The 18789-nt window shown below is 42.7% G+C and overlaps 6 protein-coding genes across 6 annotated transcripts; 5 read left to right on the top strand and 1 right to left on the bottom strand.

Annotated features, from left to right (window-relative positions):
• Window positions 1–147: 147 nt before the first annotated feature.
• On the top strand, window positions 148–1954 carry K450DRAFT_170664 (uncharacterized protein; the record flags this gene model as incomplete). The annotated part of the gene is made up of 3 exons (XM_051584122.1): window positions 148–241; window positions 304–735; window positions 828–1954. 3 exons carry the CDS (start codon window positions 148–150, stop codon window positions 1952–1954), a joined length of 1653 nt encoding a protein of 550 aa, XP_051447602.1.
• A 128-nt stretch (window positions 1955–2082) lies between these two features.
• K450DRAFT_226021 (uncharacterized protein) lies at window positions 2083–4515 on the top strand. Its single transcript, XM_051586485.1, has 7 exons — window positions 2083–2401; window positions 2470–2589; window positions 2668–3435; window positions 3554–3679; window positions 3769–3928; window positions 4000–4074; window positions 4144–4515. The coding sequence occupies exons 1-7, from the start codon at window positions 2308–2310 to the stop codon at window positions 4412–4414; spliced, it is 1614 nt and encodes a 537-aa protein (XP_051447601.1). The 5' UTR covers window positions 2083–2307; the 3' UTR covers window positions 4415–4515.
• A 431-nt stretch (window positions 4516–4946) lies between these two features.
• Window positions 4947–11500, top strand: K450DRAFT_226018 (uncharacterized protein). Its single transcript, XM_051586484.1, has 12 exons — window positions 4947–5363; window positions 5431–5522; window positions 5596–5848; window positions 5912–6241; window positions 6302–6347; window positions 6411–6574; window positions 6649–9821; window positions 9891–9986; window positions 10055–10247; window positions 10308–10578; window positions 10647–10772; window positions 10843–11500. The coding sequence occupies exons 1-12, from the start codon at window positions 5247–5249 to the stop codon at window positions 11283–11285; spliced, it is 5304 nt and encodes a 1767-aa protein (XP_051447600.1). The 5' UTR covers window positions 4947–5246; the 3' UTR covers window positions 11286–11500.
• Window positions 11501–11548: 48 nt separating this feature from the next.
• Window positions 11549–12894, bottom strand: K450DRAFT_205741 (uncharacterized protein). The gene is made up of 3 exons (XM_051584738.1): window positions 12816–12894; window positions 11878–12753; window positions 11549–11810 (listed from the first exon to the last, which is right to left on the bottom strand). The coding sequence occupies exons 1-3, from the start codon at window positions 12855–12857 to the stop codon at window positions 11736–11738; spliced, it is 993 nt and encodes a 330-aa protein (XP_051447599.1). The 5' UTR covers window positions 12858–12894; the 3' UTR covers window positions 11549–11735.
• Window positions 12895–13536: 642 nt separating this feature from the next.
• Window positions 13537–15789, top strand: K450DRAFT_226013 (uncharacterized protein). The gene is made up of 5 exons (XM_051586483.1): window positions 13537–13573; window positions 13678–13948; window positions 14017–14092; window positions 14158–15326; window positions 15402–15789. Exons 2-5 carry the CDS (start codon window positions 13708–13710, stop codon window positions 15590–15592), a joined length of 1677 nt encoding a protein of 558 aa, XP_051447598.1. The 5' UTR covers window positions 13537–13573; window positions 13678–13707; the 3' UTR covers window positions 15593–15789.
• Window positions 15790–16264: 475 nt separating this feature from the next.
• On the top strand, window positions 16265–17570 carry K450DRAFT_170494 (uncharacterized protein; the record flags this gene model as incomplete). Its single annotated transcript, XM_051584113.1, has 5 exons — window positions 16265–16513; window positions 16591–16718; window positions 16786–17005; window positions 17079–17182; window positions 17276–17570. 5 exons carry the CDS (start codon window positions 16265–16267, stop codon window positions 17568–17570), a joined length of 996 nt encoding a protein of 331 aa, XP_051447597.1.
• Window positions 17571–18789: the final 1219 nt, after the last annotated feature.

Here is an 18789-nt window from a genome sequence, read left to right as displayed (position 1 = left end):
TCCATAAATAGCTAAAATTGGCCGGACTGGAACGCTACTTCTCTCTCCGCAATGGAAACATTTAATCTGCTCGTCTTAGCTATTGCTGTCCTGGCGTCCTTTCCCGTATACAAAATGCTGAAAGCGCAAAAATCCATCGACACGCCAATGTTTAGAAATACCACTGAGATTCCCCAGCCAGTCGCACTGCCAGTCAATGGGCAACTACCAGCTTGGTTAAACGGCACTTTGTTTCGCATAGGTCAGTTAATAAGCTGAACATACGTGATTTTAGTGATGATGTCTACTCAACAAATGCCTTAGGTCCAGGAAAGTTTAATATAAAGCGGAAGGACGGAAGTTACATGCATATTCGCCATGCATTTGACGGTCTTCCATACTTGCATCGGTTCGTGTTTTCTGCAGTCAACAACCAGATTCAGTACAATTCCCGAAATTTGTCCCAAGAAGTGGAAAGACAACTAGCAGATAATGATGATTATCCCTTGTTCTTCGGCCACTCCGACCCGGCAACCAGTTTATTTATCAAATTATACCGTGCATACAAAAGGCTACGCTCATCCTCAATAGCGAACGAGACTCGTCATCCTTCAGACGCCATGGTCGGTGTAACAGCCACACCCAATTTTCCCTTGGGAAATGACCACCTAGCTGATGTTCGCAAGGTGGGAGATCAAGTTCTTGTCGCTAAAACGGATGCGAATCTACTTCAGTTGATAGATGTGGATTCACTAGGTAGGGAAAACCAACCGCGGTCGTGAACGATAGTAAAAATCATTGGCTAACATGATCTTTTTTTTTTTTTTTGTGTCCCCTGCTGCTTTCAGTACCCAAAAAGATTTTCAATTACACCACCATCATACCTGAGGTTCAAGGTCAGCTATCTGCCGCGCACCATCAAACATGTCCATATACTAAAGAGCTGTTCAACATCGTACTCTCGTTCGGTCGCAGCACAACAATCAAAGTATTCTCAATCAATCCGGAGGGCAAAGGCACGCTTTATGGCGACATTGTCAAGCGACTGCACGATAACGTACCTATCAAATCCTCATATATCCACTCTTTTGCTCTGACTCAAAATTATATTGTTATACCTGAATACCCATTGTACTTTGCCGGTGGAGGACTACCAATCCTTTTGGAAGGTACCATAGAGGCCGCATTTGCATGGGATTCGAACGCTAAAACATATTTTCATGTGATTTCTCGCGAAAAGAAAAAACACGTCGCTACCATTGAAGCTGATCCTGCTTTTGCTTTCCATATGGGCAATTGCTGGGAGGATGCAGAAGGCATTCATTTCGAGTGTGGAGCTTTTCCTGATGGAGATATTGCACACCAACTTCACACCTTTGGCAAACCTGTACGCAAGACACAACTCTCTTCACAAGATAACCATCATGGCGACAACAAGCAAAAGAAGTCAAAAGGTATTACAGTGAATCCTCCTAGGCAATCGAGCTTTGGAGATCTACGACGATACACTATCTCTTACGATGCGATTCAACGCGGAGCTGGTCAAGCTACGTACAAGGAGATCGCTCCTAACGTGGAATTCCCTCGATTCAATGCCAAAATGACTGGAAAACCAAGTCGCTATGTTTGGGCTTGTAAATTGCATCCTGCAACCATGGACAAAAACGAAACTGTTAGTGTTGTCAAAGTTGATACCTCCACTGGCAAAACGGTACAATATTATCGCCCTGGCTATTACTGTTCCGAGCCCATCTTTATTCCCAAGCCAGGAGCTGAGAACGAAGATGATGGTATTGTGGTATCTTTAGCCAATGATTTTCATGAAAGTGACGAAAGCTTAGACCTATGCTATGTTGTGATCTTGGACGGAGAGACACTCGAGGAACTCGGCAAGGCTCAGATTGGTGATATGACTCCTGTGACTTTTCATGGCAGCTTTGTTGACAAAGACTTTCAAGATGTTTCCGTAAACTAAATATCAATTACAATCAAAATATACATGTATTCAGAGTCCTAGTTCAAGCAGTCATCAAAAATACCTTACCTAAATACCTTTGCAAATGCTGATCCAACGTCCTTTTTCTCGTATACCAATCTTGTTAAGAGACCTCGAACTTTCATTATTGAAGGAGAACACTTATCAGCTATGAAAATAATCATATGGTGGATGGATAACGTTGAGAGCATAGGCAGACCTTTGATCAGACTGCTGGCTGGTCAGTCACGTCCAGCGATTGCTAAATTCAAAATTTCAACCAGCCAATATGAGGAGCGGAATTTGACGTGGCAGCCTCAGCGTTAAGTTAGTCTCATTCTTGTCTCGACACAATGGTAGGAAAGGCATCGCTATCCTGCATATTGGCTGCTGTCCTATTAGTATCGCCAGCTCTATCGTCCAATGTTAAAGGCGTTGCACCAGAAAGTACGATCTGATCCACCCCATTCTATCCAATGATACCTGTAGCATGAAAAGAACTAACATCATTCCAGAGCAAGCTCTATACCAAGTCAGCGGTAACACTTGGACCTGCCTAGACAAGTCAAAGACAATCCCTGCATCAGCCATCAATGATGATTACTGTGATTGCCCTGATGGATCCGACGAACCAGGTACGTTCTGAATAGTACGCTTTCCTTCACGTTTACGCGAGTCCATAAACGCCACTGACTAAACGCCAAATGAAACAGGAACGTCCGCTTGCCCTAACAGCGTTTTTTACTGCGAAAATAAGGGTCATATACCCTCGTACATCAAATCCTACCGTGTCAACGACGGTGTCTGTGATCCCGAATGCTGTGATGGCTCGGACGAGTCATCAGGATTGATTAAATGTGACAATATCTGCAAGGAAGTTGGCATTCAATATCGCAAGCACAAAGCTGAAATGGATGCCGTTCTCACTTCCGGGGTTTCCACAAAGAAAGAATGGATCGAATACGGAAAGTCAAAGATGGCTGAACTGCAAATCGAAAAGGCGAAGCTGGAGGAGCAGATTGCCATTATGCGTACAGAGTTAGGCGCCTTGGAAAAGATCGAGGAAGTTGCTCGAGAAAAGGAACAGGCTGCTCGAGATTCGGCAGCTCCTGTCACCGTCGTTAAAACTGACTCTAAATGTCCTCCATGCAAAGTTAGTAGCGATAGTGCTGCCTTCAAGATTTCATCTTTGAGAAACCACATCAAAACTCTTCAAGAGGAAGTGGACGAACTTTTAACTATATTGCACGACATGAAGCGTGATCACAACCAAAATTATCATGACATGGCTGTCAAAACCGCCATTTCCGGCTACGATGAGTTTTTGGTAGACTACGATATCATTAAGACAGAGCGACAAGAAGATGTCGATGAAGAAAATATCGTCGAGCAAGCTGATGATGCACAAGAGGAAGAGCAAGATTTCACCAACGAAGTCGTTGAAGAGGACACTGATCCCGTTGTGAAAGAGGCAGCACAAGGTAAATTACTCATCTTGATGTACCGTAACTCTTGATCCAGCTCAGTATTCATCCTTCCTTGCAAAATTCACCATCCTAATGACCATTCCAAATTTTCTACATTTGTTCTCATCATAAGGTAATGTTGTTTCTCGAATTACAAGCGCATTTGTCACCAAATTGGAGAAGCTGTTACCAGCAAAGGTCAAGGAGGCTTTGCCTTCCATTCTATTGAATGTCGATGAGGCTGAGCGACTCCAACAAGGTGCGCACACCATTTGATATTATGACATACGTGGTTGCAGTTTACACTTTTCATTATCACTCCATCTAACCATCCAAATTCTTCGACAGCCGCTTCAAAAGCTTCTGATGCTGTCCGAGAAAAGCGAAATGACATTGGCACCAAAGAAAATGACTTGAATGGAGTGAACGGAAAGCTCAACAAAGATTATGGACGAGATTTAGAATGGATGAAGTTAGAGAATGAATGTTTTGAGAAGGATGAGGGAGAGTAAGTTAACTTCTGCCAACCTATGTACTTTGCCATTGCCGTTTCAGCTAACATTGGCTTTCATATCCTAGATATGTCTATTCTATCTGCATCTTTGGCGGTGCACATCAAAAGTCCAACCGTGATGGTGCCAACACCAATCTTGGGTAAGCATACTGTTCATTGTAGTGAAAGGTCTGACGATATAACAGTTTGTAACTTTGGATATATTGCAGTTCCTTTGAAGGTTACACTGGCAGCGCAGACAATAGCTCTCCTGAATACTACAACAAACAACTTTACAGCCGTGGAACCAAATGCTGGAATGGCCCTGAACGAAGTGTGAAGGCTGTTTTCGAGTGTGGAGCTAAGACAGAAATTCTCGAAGTCACTGAACCTGAAAAATGCGAGTATCAGTTCAAGATGAGATCTCCTGCCGTTTGCCCGCTTATTGCTACTAAAGGCGAAGATGAAACTGAAGCTAGAGTCATCCACGAAGAGCTATAGAGTTGATCATTTTTTACTCAACGAAAATGAAACCAAATAAAAGTACAAATCAGAAGTAGTTCGATATATTGCGTGGATGGTGCTGACAGGCAAAGTCGAGATATTCAATTGTAGTAGGCGGCCATGTCTTTCCTCACAATTACTGTCTTCAAATTTGAATATATCTATTTCTTTTCTTAGCTCATTTTAGTGTACGCTCATCTTTCTTCAAGCTACTGACTCGTTTCATTCATCGCTAACTATTCGTTGGGTGCCACTGCTTAGCTATTGTGCTGATTTTGAAAGATCACAGCTGTAAAATCAGCGATCGTCAAGGCATCCATTATAATGATCGAAAAGAAGATGGATTCTGATAATGCTGGAAATGTCTAAAGCACTATTATGACTGACAAATGGTAAATCTGCTCATGAATTCCGCTCGACGGTGACCATTATTCTGTCAGTCTGGAAAAGAAGGCAGCAATTGATGACGTGGGGTGACAGATCCTGCGTTTTCCGACTTCGAAATTTTGTCTGTGCTTTATCTCGTTGAGCTCAACTGTCTCGGCGTCTTTTCGTTCGTTCTTTACATTATACCTATTCATTTGTTCTAGACACTTAATTCGACAGCAAAATGCAGTGAACGATTGTCCAGTCTCGGCCATCACTGCTTTCAAAACTCCTGCATTACTCTTGCTACTTTCGTCTACTTCAATACACCTGCTCGCATATTGATCCGATCGTCCGTCGCACTGCGCAAATCTTGAATCCAAAGCAATCAAGAATAACTACTAGCCAGATCGCTCACTTACAACTTATCACTAATCCCTACACCTGTATTTAATATATCAATATGGACCAAAGCGAAATTAACGAACTGCATGAGATACAAACCAACGAAATCGAAGCCTTAAAGGCTATCTTTATGGATGATTTCAAAGAAGTAGAAGAGAAGAAAACAGCTTGGAATGTAAGATAATTACAATTGATAAATATCAATCCTGGACTTTTCAATTATCCTAATCCATTCTAATTAGGTTGCGACCAAAACCACTGAGTTCGTAATACATTTAACACCAAGTGAGGAAGAGCATGAAACGGCTCACACCAGTATTGATCTCAACGTTAGGTAAAATTTGAGTTACTGGTTATCGAAATGGCTGGCCCAACCAAGCATATTGAATTCGTTGCTATTTTATTAGACTTCCCAAGACTTATCCAAAGCGAATGCCTGAATTGCGATTGCTGAACCCTCATGGACTTCTTCCTGCAACAGTACAAGAACTGCGTAGTTCCCTACAGCCTATATGCAAAAATCTACTCAACCAAGAAATGATTTTCGATATTACCGATCACATTAAAACCTTCCTATCAGTTCATAACAAACCGCCTTCTGAAGCAAGCAAGCTCAGCTTCTACGAACAGATGGTTATCAGACAGCATGAAGTTTCTAAGGTAAAGTGGGCATGTGAAATAAAAAGCAATAAGATGTTGTCATTCACGTTAATTGTTTCATAGGCAGTGGAAGAAGAGGCAATGCGAGAAAAGTCAAGGTTGGAAAAAGAAGAAGAAGAGGAACGACGAGCGCAATCTGACATGATAAACGCCAAAATTCAGGAAGATATACAGCGGAAGAGGGAGCATGCTAGACTCATAGATCAGCGACGTAAAGAACTAGAATATGATGCTGGTAGCGATAGTGACTCCGACTCTCATTTTCGCCAAAACAATAACGACAATGATCATGCGAGCAACCACTATGAGGACTTCAAGCTAATTTCATTCGATAATATGATTGAGCTGGGACTTGAAGATGATGGAGACGGGAGTCTGGGAGCTTTCCAGAAGGTGAGTCCAGAGGCAGATCAGTTTTACCGAAATTAGAAAGCTAACATGTATAAACTCCAGACTGTGTTATTTCGCTCCGTTATGCTCGGGCCATGCATTGGATCTGGTATGTACTAACTAATATTGTAAAGATAGAGGTTAACCAATTACTGAAATGGGTTTGAAATAGGTTCTATCAGCAGAACGTACACTGCCACACCCTATCGATATCAAATTAACGAACCATCTGGCGATGTATCTACCAAACAAGACTTGGACTTGGGATGTAAATTGGTCATCAAGCAGATCAATGTGACCTCCTCATACTACATGACACAAAATGGCAAGAAAAAGGTAAATTGAAGAAAAGATGGAGAGAGAAAGGCAAACCACATAGCATTGTTATGCTGACCATTTTGGGTCACCAGATGCAAGAAATTGAAAGAGAACTTGAGCGGTTAAAAACTCTCCGGCATGCCCACATTGCATGTATCTATGAGTCCAAGTTGGAGCGTCAAAGTAGCCTCAATCATCATGCCTGGTCATTTCAAATTTTGATGGAATATCAGGAGGGGGATACGCTTCAGAGTTTACTGGAAAAGTGTGGTGGAGGAATTCGACTAGCAACATGCCGAAAATACCTGAAGCAGCTTTTGTGGGCTGTCAATCATGTCCATCTCAGTGGCTTCGTTTGTCGCGATATATGTTCATCCAGCATATTCTTTGATACACACCAGAATGTCAAATTATCCAACATAAGTTATGTTCAAAGGCTCCATGATCTACACCATTCCAACCCTCTAGACGATAAGTTAGCTCCAGTGACTAATAGTGATAGATCTCGGAATTGGACTTCACCCGAACTGAAAGATAAGCCAGGATCCTATGGACGTAAGAACGACATATGGTGCCTTGGTATCGTCTTTTTGGAGATGTTATGGGGCCAAGATGTCACCAAAGAGTTTGGCAGTGTAGAGGCCTTTTTCAGAGTGGTAGAGCATGATATTCCAGAGTCAGTTCGCCATTTCGCAATGAAGATGTTCGAACCAGACGCCAGGAAGCGACCCACTGCTGTCGACCTCTCCAATGATCCTTTCTTCGCGGATGATAAAACTACATCACCTTCTGGCATTGATTTCTCCACCCGATACCCTGTCAATGCGCTTTCCCAGCATCCAAAACGACCAGTAGCAGCCTATCGAGATAAAAAAGCACAGTCAAAGCAAGTAATGCTTTTTGACCCACCTGCAAATTCAAGCATGTCACCTTTCTCGCATTCTCCTGCCATCAGCCAAGCTCAGGAATACCGAAGACGCTATGACGACAACAATCCACCAAACGACGCTGATCAGTATGGTTATGGCACCGGTAGTGGATCTCGTTATAAGGCTGATTTTGAAGAAATTGAATTTCTCGGAAAAGGAGGCTTTGGAGAAGTGGTTAAAGCTCGCAACAAATTAGATGGCAGATTCTATGCTATCAAGAAAATTCGTCTGGATCCTCGAGATAATGAAGATATCCGCAAGATTCTTCGAGAAGTACAAACATTGTCCAGCCTTCATCATCAATACGTCGTTCGCTACTACACAACTTGGTTTGAAGATGAGGATGGTAATTGGAGAGATAGCGACACTGAGGGTGACTCTTATTCCGGTGAAGATTCCGACTTTGATGAAGACGATGAAGATGGTGATCTAAGCGTCATGCCCAAACGCTATGACTTTTTATCAACAGAGAGATCTCATAGTAAAAGCTATTCTGCCATCCAATTTGAAGAAACGTCGGATGATTCCAACGATGACAGCATCCCCAATGAAGGGGACGATGATCATATATCATTTGTTGCTTCAGATAACAGTACCGATCGCTCAAAGATATCGAGAGCCAAGCTGGCAATTCGGAATCACAAACGCAGATCAGGTTCAAGAACAAACACCTCTAGCGAAGAATCCAAACGGTCATCTCGAATACGAGTATTGTACATACAGATGGAATATTGTGAAAAGAAGACTCTTCGAGATATTATAGACGAAGGGTTAGACGAACAAGAAGGCTGGAGATTATTCCGGCAAATCTTGGAAGCGCTAGTGCACATTCATTCGCAAGGCATGATTCATCGAGATCTCAAACCTTCCAATATTTTCTTGGACTCCAATAACGATGTGAAGATTGGTGACTTTGGCCTAGCTACTTCGAACCAAACTCTCATAGAAGCTGTCTCAGCGTTTGCACGAAACCATCACGATACATTGCATACGCTGACCACAAAAATGCACGATCATAGCATGGATGGGACAGTAACCTCCGCTAGTGGCGCAACCTGGAATCACAATTTGGACGAAAGCATGACCACAGGGGTTGGAACTACCTTCTACGTTTCTCCTGAAGTCCTTCCGGATCCTTCGAAAGGTGCATCTCCCGGTATGCGATATAATCAAAAAGTCGATATGTTTTCGCTCGGTATCATCTTCTTTGAAATGTGTTATCCGCTTCACACGGGTATGCAGCGTGCCATGGTCCTTCAAGATCTTCGCAACGGCAAATTTCCAGATGACTTCAATCCAAATTATGTCAACCAGAAAGACATCATCCAAATGCTTACATCATCGCAACCTAAGGATCGGCCAAACAGTTTTGAACTACTTAGAAGTGATCTACTGCCTCCAAAATTGGAAGATGAATACATCAACGAGTGTGTTCGTACCATTGCAAATCCCAACACTCCTTACTACCACAAACTGATGTCAGCAATGTTTTCGCAATCATCCGATCGATACAAGGATTTTACATACGATTATCAAACCGAGGTGGAAAAACCTTTCGATCCATTCAATCCACTGTTTTATGATCGCATTCGCGAGCATATGTTGAAGGTATTTCGAAAACATGGAGCTATTGACATTTCTGTGCCTCTCTTGATGCCCAAAAATGACTTGTACGAAAACGGATGGAGGAACCCGGTCCATTTAATGGATTCGCAGGGTGCATTGAATCAGCTGCCATTTGACTTGACCGCCCCATTCGCGCGCTACATTTCTCGTAAGAAGAATTTCCCGGAAGTCAAACGGTATACCTTTGACCGAGTATATCGTGAAAACCCCAGTGGCGGACAACCTGAGGCAGTTCTTGAAGTGGACTTTGATATTGTGCATCGTGAAACCACCTCCATGGTACCAGACGCGGAAATTATCAAGATCGTGGAAGAAGTACTGGAAGACCTCCCTCCGTACAAAAATGGTGCTTTCTATTTTATCATCAACCATGCCAACATCACTGATGCGATTCTAGAAAGCTGTCGAATCCCTTCAGATATGCGGCGTGGTGTGCTGACGGCTTTGTCAAGTTTAGGTAGAGGACCGTCTTTCGCCAATGTCAGAAATGGGCTAAAACTCAAGTTCCAACTTCAGCGTAGCACGCTGGATGAGCTGTCGTTATTCAATGTCAGCGGAGATCTAGAGTCTGTGTCTCGCAAATTAGAGACTCTATTTGTGGGTCCCCTAAGAGCAAAGTACAAGGAAGCCATCACAGAACTACGCCTGCTTGTGGCTCATGCCAAAGCACTTGGTGTACGCCACAAACTGGTTTTCCAACCGCTTCTAGTGTATGTTTTGTAATGATTACGAATGACAAGCGTCAACCACAAAAGCTAATAACTTCATGCCTTTTCCAGATATAACAATCACTTTTACAAGAATGGCATGGTCTTTGAAGCCGTTGTGGATACGATTGATATGAAGAAAAAAGATGTCCTTGCGGTCGGTGGCAGGTAAGCGCATGATCTACACTTACATATTTACAATAGCATGCATTGATGACGGCCCTTATCTTTGTTAGGTACGACTTTTTGGTTCAACAATTTTCGCCACCAAACGTCATGCCGAGCAGAAATCTCAAAGCGGTTGGCGTCAATATTGCGATACAAAAGCTTATTCGCCACCTTGACATATACCAAACTGAGCAAATCAAACTCTTGATGAATGTGAAGAATGATAAAGCTCGCAGCTTTGGTATTTGGGCACCGAAAAAGGTTTGCTTTCCCTCCCCCTTGGTATGTTACCATGCAGACCGCTAACATACTTGCTTATAGTGCGACGTTTACGTGGCCAGCTTTGGTAAAGTTTTACTCCAAGAGAGGTTCGATGTTGTACGCGAACTCTGGAGCCATGGTATCAGGGCTGAACTGCAATACGATGATCGCAACGATCCAGATTATCCTGAAGAACTGTTTGCACGGTGCCGAAAATCTAGTATTAACTGGGTGGTACTCATTAAACACAGAATTCACGATTCCAAAGCCAGTGCTAGAGATAATGCTACTGTCAAAGTAAAGGATATCTTGAGGAAAACTGAATATGAAGGTTCGTGTTAACACCACCACCAGTGGATTCGACACTTGTTTTCTTTTGCTAACATGTGGTATGCACAGTACCGAGATCCGAGCTAGCTTTTTGGTTGGTTACTGAAATCGGCGAACAACGCCGAATCGATCATGGACAGTCCCTCTCCAAGATGCGCAAGCATGATATCAAAAGCAAAGAAGTTAATGATACCCGTAAGTCCTGTCTATCATGTCCTCGTAAACATACATTTCCTATACTAAGTCACAACCGATTTTCCCGCAGCCAAAGCTCTTCGTCATGAATATCACCATCAGCAACATGATATGTCCAAAGGAGATTTGACTGACTCTTCCCGCACTGAATTTGACATTCAGATAATTAGAAATGAAACTCGTGGAAAGTCTCACAGCAAGTTGAAGCACAAACAGAAGAATATGTTAATGGATAAGGCGGTTGACAAGATAACTCCAGTTCTGGAAGACATGAAACGTGGCCAGGTGCCTATCATCGTTTTGGATCTACCAAAGAGCACAGTGGAAAAAATGTCGAGCTACCGCTTTTGGGAAGATGAAGGCTTCAAGAAGATTCAAGAAGACATCACTCTGAGCCAACGAGAGATCATCGAACGAACGAGAAAGGAATTTCAAAAGCTGATGGAGAACAAAAGGCAAACGATATGGATCTATTCCTACTCTGATAATTATGCTAGCCTTTGCATGCTTTGAAAATTGTACAGTATCTTTTTTATGTAATTTACGGCGGAAACAAAAGTTCGAGCAATCATACATATTGTGTACATTGGGTCTTCAACACCGGAACTTGAGTTTTTTATCCTCCATTGATATGGTGTAAAGTATCTTATGCATCCATAATACTTGCATCTACTCAAAAATTAGAACGCAACCCCATTTTATAAAACTCTATGAATAAGTTCACAAGATGTTCAAAAGTAGCAATGTTATTGGGCACCAGAGACGGATGGAATTTTGGCTGTATTGCATTTGGTACAAGTTATGTTGCTAGTCAGTAAGATTTATTTATTTACTGCAAGCAGTACGTCGATAAGTTCAGCTATATAGAAGAATTCAAAATTGATCATAGACATCATATACATGATCATCTTTGTAAACACAGGGCACTTTGAAGCAAGATATAACTACAGCAGTTCAACCCTTTTATTTCAAGATCTTGGACCAATCCTGAGCTTTGATCCATTCCTTGGCAGTTATCGGTTGTTCATCGAGTTTGAGCTGTGGGTAAGCGAACATATCAATACCTATTAACCAATACTTCAACGTGTACAAATCAAATACTCACATCTGATGGAGACAACAAACCAGGTTCGCCGCCATAATATCCAAACTCAGCAATGAAAGCATTCATTTCATCAAATTCCTTGGCAGCAGCTGATGGAAGAAGTCCATAGAACTGCTCTTGAGTGATTTTCACATATCTGGTTGGAACACCATTGACTTCTCCCCATATCTTAAGATAGTCACCATAGGACAAGGTTTGGCTGACACCCATCAAATGCTTCTCTGGCGAGGTTTGCGTGAGAGCGCGTACAAATTTGCCAGTGTCTCCTCGAGTATCAGTCCAAGGGTGAATAACTTCTTCGCCGACGTTGCTGATTTGCTCATACACGCCGTCTTCTGCTTTATGGGGAGCGAAAGGTCCAGCAGATAGCCAATTTTCGGCGTATTGGCCTGGTCGATAAGTTGAGGTTTTCTTTGCTAGATTGGGATACGCTTCCTTGATGTAATCGTACACGTGGGCTTTGGAATCAAAGTGATAAACCCAGGTATACTTTCCGCTGCTCAGCTTGGCCACGTCGGCTAAGCTGGACCATACAAACACCTCAAGTGTTGTGTCAGCAATGGTGGCCACGGCATCGACAATGTTCTTGCCTTGTTGTACTTCCAGTTCATAGCAGTGTTTATTGATGGTTTGACCAGGAGCCAGCTGCTTCTGCGTAGCTGGATTGAAGAAAGGTCCCCAAAAGTCAGTAACACCGTACACAGCATTCGCGCCTTGAACAGCTGCAACGAGGGAATCAACATTGCCAATATCGCCTTGGACAACTTCAACTCCTTTTTCTTGCAAAGCTAAACTTTGAAGTTTGGTAACGTCGCGGGTGATGGTACGGATTTTCCAGTTTGGGTCCTTTAAGAAAGCACTGATAACTGATCCACCCTATGTAGCAATATTTTTCAGGGCCACCATCGAGTTGTCTACGCACGATTTGTTTTCCTTACCTGTGTTCCAGTGCCACCAAATACAACGATGAGTTTTGACATTTTTGAAAAAATTGCGTTGTTCTTGACCCACCTGCGAATGGAAAATGCTCTTCCTTAAATACTTTGAGAGGGAAGCAAATATGATCTGGGCGTTTTTATGTATGAAGACTTCTTTAGGAAGTATGCAATAACGCTATCACTTTTTGGGTAGAGAAGTACCTCAGAAACGTGCAACACATATCCAGTGGCTGTGCCCAATGGCATGGTGAGCCAATGGGAAAAAAATAAAAGCAGAAGGATAAAACCTTGATTGCTCGTTGCGATGCAAGGAACCCACGGGACAGCCACAATCGCGTCCAATAAGAATGGGTACTATCTTCTACAACCCCCCAAGAAAGCGGTTTGCATCACGTTAAGCAAGGCAAACAAATTTTAAAAGTTTACAAATTGTTGTTCTGCTTGGATATCGTTGGCTTTTTGCACACACATATTTTGTTTGAACCCAAACCAAAATACCGGTTGTGAAGGGCGCTTTACCAATGCTACAAGGATAAAGCCAATCTGGTAGACTTTGCGTTCGTTTATGCAGTGGTGAACAAAAATGGATATTAACATTGTTTATCCGGACTTACCGATTAATGCAATGATGTATGCTTTTTCGTTGTATCTCAGTGAAGCTACAACATCGAGTGAAAAATTATATTGTATGCAATGGGTACGTTGGTCACTGCTAAGGATTGGCATAATCACCGCCTCTAGAGCTACATATTGCCGTGGTAAGCCTAAGGTCGAGACTTCCAGGCAAAATTTAATACGACCGCAGTAACCCACTTAGCGTACCGCTTCTTTTTTTTTTTTTGTAACACTCATTCTTACAAAGAGCCTTCATTGCACCAAAGGAGTATGCAATATGGGCAAAAAACCTGTGACTAATAAGCGCAACATTATGCGACTTGCATCCGCAGCTGAGGAAGCTCCTGCTGAAGCTGATAATATAAGCCCAGTTCTAGATCGCTCCGAGACGACATTGTTCGATGAATTATGTAATGCAACACGAGAAGGCGACTTGGAGCGAGTTGCATACATAATCTCCGTGGGAGGACCCGTCAATGCTGTCGACAAGTGGCAATGCTCACCATTGTACTGGGCATGTAGGTGTTTAGCACTGAAGCTAGTCAGCATGTCGCCAGTTGAACTCACAGTAGCTGTACTCCAATAGGTCTTTGCGGTCACTACGATGTCACTAGATATCTACTAGAAAATGGCGCAAAGTGTGATCGAAATACTTTCCAAGGGTAAGCATCACTACAATGCAATTAGTCTTGTAATTTTGCTTTTTCAACTAATACCTATACTTTAGTGAACGATGCATTTACGGAGCGCTGACAAGCCAAATTAGAAATCTACTACTTTCTTATAAAATCACAAAGGCTACAGACGAAACACAGCCTTTCCAGAAATTCTTGACTGAATTGTACGAGGATCCGCAAGAAAGCGATATAAAGTTCAAGATTCGTATCGTAACAACTGACGATGTGCACCCCGTCTACCGAGAATATCCAGTTCATCGCTTTGTCATCGCTGCACGTTCTACATACTTTCAACGAAATTTGATGCAGCGTTGGTTGAATGAAAAAGAGGTCAAGCTACAGAGTCAATTGGTGGATCCAGAAAGCTTTGATGCCGTGCTTCATTATCTGTACACTGGTCAGCTGGCAGATTTGAACCGTGAGTCTATCACCAATCTGATGTTTGTCTGTCAGCATTTGGAGCTATCCGACCTGAAGAAAAAGTGCGAAAACGAGATTTCTGACACCAAGAAAAATGCTCATGGTGACACAATGGACATCGTACAAATACGATCTGATTTCGAAAAGTTCGTCAAGACCAACATATTTGGAGCCACGGGTCGAATCATTGATCAAGATGGTGATGGCACAGACATTCGCTCCGTGACTGTTATTTTGGAAGGAAGCGTCTCGGATATTGAGCCGATTGACCCACGAGCAGTTCATGCTGATATCTGTATATTGGTCGAAGATCTCGCTTTTCCCTGCCACAAAGCTCTTTTGAAGCTGAGAAGCGAATATTTTGACATTATGTTCTCTGGCCGCTTCTCTGAATCGTACATTGAAGGATCGCAAGTCAATTATCCTTCAGTCACATTGGAAATGCCGATCATCCGCATATCCGACATTTCAGCAGAAGCTTTTACCATAATACTGGAGTTTATATACACTGATGCTGCTGCTATTCCAATTGATATGGCATTCGAAGTTTTGATGGCTGCTGACCGGTTCTTGTTTCATCGACTCAAGTCTATAGCAGCTATTATCATTACAAGCGAGCGGTCTCCCATAATGGATGTATACGAACTCATGCGAACTGCCATTGACCTAGGAGTTGATCGAATTGAGCAGTACTGTACAAAGTATCTTGCTGAAAATTTGGACGACTACATTGAAGATACAGAGTTTAAGAATCTGATCAAGGAAAGTGCTGAGAGCATCGCAGACAGAGAAGAAACAGGTTTGTGATCACTTTGATGCGAAATCTATGGCCATCGTATGCGTTCTAAACAGCCCTTCCATTCCCAATTTTTAGATACTATACCATTTATCGATGAGCTAAGATACTTCCTTGGAAAGAAGTACAGTGTCCCAACAGCTGATTTGGATGCTTCTGGAAGAGTGCATGTGTATGTGAAGGAGACCTTGACGGCCATGGAGGCCGAGTACAATGATAAATTAGATATGCTTGACGGGATTTTAGACAGTCTTGGCTTAGAAGCTTAAGGACTTTTTTGATGTACAATATTAACATAAAGGTCTTGGATGCATTACTTGTCGAGACCACGGTTCTTTGATCCGACCTTTCGAATACAAGGCTCTGCCTTACCTAAGGCACCTGACTTTGGTTCTCCGTTGCCCAACAAAACAATAACAATAAAAGTTTGGATAAGAAGATTAACTTCTATGAATGATAAGCAATAGAACTACATGCTCCAGCACTAGCCGATGACCTTGCCTACACGTCGAGTAGCTTGCCTTCCGTAATACAAATAAACTGGAGTTGTCTGGGAGCGTTTCGCTGGGAGAAGTGCAACTGAGAAATTTCAGAATGGAAGTCCGATGACTTCCCTTGTGCGGTGCGAAACGACCAAGTTGAGGAAATCCCAGGAAAGCTCATTACATCCAACCAGACACTGAACCGGCAATGGCTGGTCGCCCATCAGGTATTATAACGAAAAACTTTGAATCGCTACTTTTAAGATCATAATGTTTTGTGGATCTAATCAATCTCGCCATTTTCTGCCATTCACAGCGCCGTATTCGCGCTACAATACACAGTCGACTAATCAGCCGTATGGAGGCACAGGTGGCAATCTAAACCTAGGATACGCACAGAACAATGTTTCCAATGGTTATGCCAACGGTCAGGTTTCTTCTTTCAATTCAACCACTAGCATGTCTTCACCGTACTCCAGTAGCTCTTCCCCTGGCTACTATTCTCCAAACATTCCAAAGTACCAACAGAATCACAATCAACCGCTGAAAAAATACGTCTTACAACCTCCAGCAAAACGCCTTCCATTGAGCAAAACTATGCCGAGCTTGGGTTATCCGGACATATTTCCTCAAAAGCCTGGGCAAGAGGAAGATTTCTTGAACGAGCAGACAATGAGGAATGGCTTCTTTGATAAAAGCGTGGTTTCGGTATGTACTTTATTCTCAATGTCTTTGATAAGCTTGGCCATATCTCATCCATACAACTCTGTGATTGACTTATTTAGAATGAGCATACCTGTGCACACGATATGGTGTATGGAAAGCTTCAAGATGAACAGCGATTATTGAGTGAATTGGGTAATTTCATGGTAGACGTGCTCAAGCGACGACGAGAAGCGGGAAAGATCGCAGGGTATGCATAGAATTTGTTCATTGATTCTGTTTATTCGCAATATTGATTCAATATGATATGTCCATAGACCTGCAACGTTCAAAGCACCAAATAGAGCCACTCTTAATGACCAAAAGAAGGACCAATGGATGACAGATCTGGCTGAAGGTGTTGTCCCATTGCGTAAATTAGCAAGGAATGTCCCCCATGGGTTCAAAGGAGAAAAGTTATTAGACACATTGGCTTCGAAACAAGTCCCATTCATGCGCGCAACATGGTATATCAAAATCGTGGGCATGAATGAAATGGTTAGTTGCTTGCTTTGCTAAAGTTGTATTGTTTACTTCACATATCTGACGATTCTCATTAACGTAGAGCCAGAGAACCAATATCACCAACAACACTCACTCTGCACAGCAGCACAGTTTACAGTGGACGATCGTCGTCGCGAATCACTTGAAGAAGCAGTTATCCGAAATATCACCGTATACATCTTCGGTAGTCACATATGGCACTCCCGCGAACTACCCGACGCCGCGTGCTTATAAATATCAAGGAAATTCACAAGCAGAGAACAGTCCAAGTGCAAATACGACAAAACCGTGGACCACTCCGGAACTTCGCCAGAAATTTGAGCAACGTTGGCATTATAGCACCAAGCTTGCTAGATGGCAATACTGCGAAGGTTTACTTGATCAGCGCACATATTTGAAGTGGTCACTAGATTCACTAGCGAATAGCTCATCTTTCGAAGTCATGTGGTTGATCTTGAGTGCTGTGGTGAAAGATTATTTGGATGAATATAAGCAGAACAGACTGCTCATGCATCTTCTAATCGAAACGCTTGTCAAAGCGAACAAGGCTGTAAGTTGACTATGGATGTCAGTGCTAGATCAATTGAGCCGCTACTAACCCCCTGCCCTATCAGCTAACCGAACACCCAAGCTATGCTGAAGATGGCAATTGGATATATGGCTATCTGCATACCGACATCAAACAAATTCTTCAGGTAACGTATCAAATCGAAACGGAGGAACTCTCAACATGCTAAACTCTAACCTATGTATTTTTTTCTTCCTTTCGACCACAGTCATTATTTCTCTCCATTCCCGACATGTTCTTTAATCCAAAGCTGTATCACCAGTACTGGCATTTACTTCAGGACGTTCTTGTGATTAACACACACGTTCCACCGAAGACGACTCCTGAAGCCAGAAGTTTGATGAAGTATTATTGGAAAGAAATCAGCGCAAGAAATGAACTATACTGTGGCTCATCTCGAGAACTAAAACCCCCAGTAAATCATGCAGACGATGACAAAGTTGTTTCTTTCAATCAATTCATTACCATTGGTGACTCAAGCAACAATGAAGTAGACGAGGAAGAGCGGCTTATATCGTTTTTGGATGATGTTGGCCTGACGATAGACAGTGGCGTCGGGTTACAAGTTGATGGCGCCAACAACAATGAATGGAGAGATGTCCGAGGATGGTACGCTGCCAGTGTGTGTAGTAAGATTTTTGGATCATGCGAAAAATTGGAAGATACCGTAATGCTCTCTAAGAAGATCGAAACGCTATGTACATGGGCCACTACAACCGAACGAAGTGGTGACTGGAGAGCATACTTCATTGCGTCCGTCCTTTCTCATTATATCAATGGAGCAGCGGACACTGAGGCTGTAAAGATAGAGGGCGAAAGACATACGCCAGACAGCACATTGGACAAGCAACAACGAAAACTGACTGTTCAAGAGTCCTTGATGCGATTCTTGGACCACAGTGATGTACATGAAAACGAGAAGTTGTCTGACGATGGATTACATATGGATGTGGATCATGGTAAGTGTAGCCTTCTCAAGGATGTCGCTGTAGCTAAGTCTGTGTTGTTAACCAGTTGTTGCATCCAGCCGAATCATCCATGACAAGAAGCTCAATCGGCTACTTTTTCGATATCTTGACCCAACAGTCAATCTTCTCTTACCACAAGTATCTACTTCGTTTAATCGCACGCGGTGATTTGGAAGCGGAACGTCGAAATTCTGAAAAGTCGAGACGCTGCCTGTTTTATCTTCGCTTTTTATCTTCAGCTG

This window comes from Umbelopsis ramanniana, assembly GCF_025399195.1.
Source record: "Umbelopsis ramanniana AG unplaced genomic scaffold K450scaffold_8, whole genome shotgun sequence".
NCBI classification, from domain to species: domain Eukaryota; kingdom Fungi; phylum Mucoromycota; class Umbelopsidomycetes; order Umbelopsidales; family Umbelopsidaceae; genus Umbelopsis; species Umbelopsis ramanniana.
This window is presented reverse-complemented; position numbering and strand designations above follow the sequence as displayed.

What these genes read in the sequence shown, in the direction of transcription:
- K450DRAFT_226018 (XM_051586484.1), top strand. Translation starts at nt 5,247, where the DNA reads ATGGACCAAAGCGAAATTAACGAACTGCATGAGATACAAACCAACGAA. An exon ending in CGGGCCATGCATTGGATCTG is followed by an intron (nt 6,348 to 6,410) that starts GTATGTACTAAC and finishes GGTTTGAAATAG; the next exon opens with GTTCTATCAGCAGAACGTAC. An exon ending in GTCCTTGCGGTCGGTGGCAG is followed by an intron (nt 9,987 to 10,054) that starts GTAAGCGCATGA and finishes TATCTTTGTTAG; the next exon opens with GTACGACTTTTTGGTTCAAC.
- K450DRAFT_226021 (XM_051586485.1), top strand. Translation starts at nt 2,308, where the DNA reads ATGGTAGGAAAGGCATCGCTATCCTGCATATTGGCTGCTGTCCTATTA. An exon ending in TGATGGATCCGACGAACCAG is followed by an intron (nt 2,590 to 2,667) that starts GTACGTTCTGAA and finishes CAAATGAAACAG; the next exon opens with GAACGTCCGCTTGCCCTAAC. An exon ending in GGCTGAGCGACTCCAACAAG is followed by an intron (nt 3,680 to 3,768) that starts GTGCGCACACCA and finishes ATTCTTCGACAG; the next exon opens with CCGCTTCAAAAGCTTCTGAT.
- K450DRAFT_205741 (XM_051584738.1), bottom strand. Translation starts at nt 12,857, where the DNA reads ATGTCAAAACTCATCGTTGTATTTGGTGGCACTGGAACACAG. An exon ending in TTGGTGGCACTGGAACACAG is followed by an intron (nt 12,754 to 12,815) that starts GTAAGGAAAACA and finishes ATTGCTACATAG; the next exon opens with GGTGGATCAGTTATCAGTGC. An exon ending in GTTTGTTGTCTCCATCAGAT is followed by an intron (nt 11,811 to 11,877) that starts GTGAGTATTTGA and finishes GCTTACCCACAG; the next exon opens with CTCAAACTCGATGAACAACC.
- K450DRAFT_226013 (XM_051586483.1), top strand. Translation starts at nt 13,708, where the DNA reads ATGGGCAAAAAACCTGTGACTAATAAGCGCAACATTATGCGACTTGCA. An exon ending in CTCACCATTGTACTGGGCAT is followed by an intron (nt 13,949 to 14,016) that starts GTAGGTGTTTAG and finishes GTACTCCAATAG; the next exon opens with GTCTTTGCGGTCACTACGAT. An exon ending in GATCGAAATACTTTCCAAGG is followed by an intron (nt 14,093 to 14,157) that starts GTAAGCATCACT and finishes CCTATACTTTAG; the next exon opens with TGAACGATGCATTTACGGAG.